Source organism: Nicotiana attenuata, unplaced genomic scaffold (genome assembly GCF_001879085.1).
Source record: "Nicotiana attenuata strain UT unplaced genomic scaffold, NIATTr2, whole genome shotgun sequence".
Lineage (NCBI taxonomy): Eukaryota > Viridiplantae > Streptophyta > Magnoliopsida > Solanales > Solanaceae > Nicotiana > Nicotiana attenuata.
In genome coordinates, this window is record NW_017684071.1 from 1 (window position 1) to 3,349 (window position 3,349).

The 3,349-nt window shown below is 35.7% G+C and overlaps 1 protein-coding gene across 1 annotated transcript; it reads left to right on the forward strand.

Annotated features, from left to right (window-relative positions):
- The first annotated feature begins 2,234 nt into the window (after positions 1–2,234).
- LOC109222083 (bifunctional pinoresinol-lariciresinol reductase-like) lies at positions 2,235–2,738 on the forward strand. The gene has a single exon (XM_019386488.1). It carries the CDS (start codon positions 2,252–2,254, stop codon positions 2,612–2,614), a length of 363 nt encoding a protein of 120 aa, XP_019242033.1. The 5' UTR covers positions 2,235–2,251; the 3' UTR covers positions 2,615–2,738.
- The last annotated feature ends 611 nt before the right edge of the window (positions 2,739–3,349 follow it).

The window sequence follows — 3,349 nt, forward strand, 5'->3', positions numbered from 1 at the left end:
AGCCTCCTCCGGACCTGACAGGCTCCTGGACCCGGCTCTGGAGCTGAGCTATAGCCGATTGCTGGGCTTGCAGCATGTCAAAAATCATTTTAAGGTTGATAGTCTCTTCGCCGACTGCCTGGGCCCTCGAATCGTCCTCTCCCCGGACGCTATGCGATGATCCGGAGGCCTGATCAGTGTTGAGCGCCATCCGGGAACCGGCACCTATCGGGTTTTCGAGCCCGGGCATTCCATTGTTTCCCGTCTGCTGTTCAAGTTCGTTGTTAATTGATTGTGCCATTCTATGAGTTGGTAATTTGAATGTAAGATGGACTCTTTTGCAAAGAACCAGTGTATTGTGATGCGTCAAGAAAGAGTATCAAAGAGCTCACCAATATCCTTAGCCCCACGGTGGGCGCCAAACTGTTTACCCTCGAATCCGGATAACAATTGAATTTATATGGGGTTTTAAGGATCCGTGAACTAAAAGATACAAAAGGTTTTTAGGTTAAGGAAAATAAAGATAAAGACTCAACAATTGCTGTTAAAGTAAATAATCGCAGAATATAATATTGCTTAGAACAATTGTGCTTGATGATCCACAAGAATTTAGAGAGATCCCCTTTTATACATTCTGATTAAGGGTAAAAATAAGGTAGGTCAATTGATTACATCGTGGATCCCTGTAATTACGCCTTAATGGCCTGAAGTGGTTGAGAAAATCACGTTTGGGCGAGATATCCGGCGACGCTTGGTTATCCGTTACGAGTCCGGCTTCCGACCTTGTGTGTTTCTCCATCCGGTGGTGACTCCTATCGAGCTCTGTAACGGTCTCGAAATGACTCGACCTCGGTTGTAGACGTGGCCGTCGTTCTACCTTGCATCCAGGTCGGGTTCGATGGCCCCGATTTGCTCCGGACCGGACCCAACCCGGTCGGGCTCAAGCAAAAAAGGGTATCACCTAATACAGGTGCTAAAGCGCCCATACAGTGAGGGGTGTCAATGGATGTTTAAAAACCGACTAAATCGATCGAACCGTATCGTACCGAACCGATTTTTAGATTTTTTTAATAAAATCGTAGATTTTTGTATAAATTTATAACCGTACCGATAATTAGGGTAGGTTTTTTATTTTATGAAAATAAACCGAAAAAATACCGAACCGTACCGAATAAATTTATAACATCCACTTTATTATCGAGATTGTAGACTAATTAATGGAGCATGCATGTTGAGTACAAAATTTCTCTTTACAAAGAACCATAAATCTAGCCTGCACGGTTCAGAATTAACTAGAAAAATAAGTGAGCTATCAATTGGTGATTTTAAATGCGAAAATAAATAAATGAAACAAAATTTCCAACAATAGCTCGAAACATTTTAAGCTTTTTGATGGTCCGTAAGTTGTAGGTGCACAATCAAAGGAGAAAATAAAATAAAATTACGGAGAATTAAATTACCTATGGAGTAGTGACCCAAGAAATATATAATATCAATATTAAAGTATTAAATACAACTTTCTTGATTTTAAAGAGAAGCAACAAGTTGCTTCTGCCAAATAGTATAGTATTTCCCAAGTAAGGAGATGACTTTTAGGCTATTCTCCTTAAGCGTACCTTCTCATATATATTCATATGAGTTTAAAACTAAAGAAGATAAATAACAATTTAGGCTATATAGATTTTATTTACAAAGACTCCTAATCTTTTTAAAAAGTTATCAGTGAACATTTTTTACATTTTATTCAACTTTATTAAGTTTTCTACACATTTTAATATACTAATTAGTTACAAAAACATCAGAATTTAAACCTAACTAATCACTTCGATTTCACAAAATCTTGCAGATAAGCAAAGAGAAAAAGTTAAAATCAAGGAGCTATATCAGTAGCTTCAACTTGTATCAATAGCAACACCCAGGATTATGGTGGGAAGGATAGGATCTTGCCACACTTAATTAAAAGGTCTTGAGAATAGAAAATGTTTTCTAGCTGGGAGTTTACCTCCATTAAAATATAATTTTAATTTCCCATTAAAATGGTCTCAGTTTCAGAAGAAAATAGTAAAATATAATTTTAATTTCCCAAAAAAAAGGAGTAAAATCTAGAACAAAAGAAAACCTTGTACTCCAAGACAAAAAACCCACAACACAAGGAAATAAAACAAAATTAATAGAAAGAAGATCCATTCTATAAATAGGCAATGAATTATCATATATAACAATACATTAACAAAAGAAGAAGAAATTAATATATATATATATATATATTGAGATGGGAAAAAGCAAAGTGTTGATTGTAGGAGGAACAGGGTACCTTGGGAAGAGATTAGTGAAAGCTAGTTTAGCAAATGGTAATGAAACCTATATTTTGCATCGTCCAGAAATAGGAGTTGATATTGAGAAAGTTGAAATGCTTATTTCTTTTAAGATGCAAGGAGCTCATCTTGTTTCTGCTTCTTTTAACGATCATCGGAGCCTCGTCGACGCCGTTAAACTCGTCGATGTTGTCATTTGTGCCATCTCCGGCGTCCACATTCGTAGCCATCATATCTTACTTCAGCTCAAGCTTGTGGATGCCATCAAAGAAGCTGGAAATATCAAGGTATATAAAATAGCACTTATTCATCCAAACTGATTACATATTCATAGTTATATACTCCCTCAGTTCCAATTTATGTAAACCTTTTTGATTGAGAAAAAATGTAGACTTTTAGAATTTGTGATCCTAAACAAGTCAAAAAGGACCCAGAGTATTTGTATGGTTATAAGAATTGTAAGTTTAAGCTAAATTGTTATCAAATTTAGAAAGGGGTCATTCTTTTTGGAACAGACTAAAAAGGAAATAGGTTCACATAAACTGGATGTATTTGAGATTCGGCAATTTTAATCATTGCCAAGACAATTTTCATTTGGGATTAACAAATATATAAAACTGTACAGAGATTTTTGCCACGATCCTAGTATATAAAGCTCACATTCCTTACACTTATGTCTCTGCTAACTGCTTTGCTGGTTACTTCCTCGGTGGTCTTTATCAAATTGGCCACATTCTTCCTTCTACTGATTCTGTTGTTTTGTTCGGAGATGGCAACCAGAAAGGTAAATGTCAATTTTTTTTGGGTATTGCTTTCCTTGAGCCTCGAAAACAGAACACTAACTCTCCCCAGACTCCACTTGTGGGATTACAGTAGGATTGTTGTAGTTGTTGTGACTTAGTGAAAAATATGTTCATATCTTAAGGCAGATTAGTTCCCAATGGTTGGAATAATTAATTTTAAGAAAGAAAACAAAATGAGCTGCTAATTAAGCTGTTATTTTTCTGTTTATTGTATAAAACTCTTTATTATGATATATATATATATATATATAT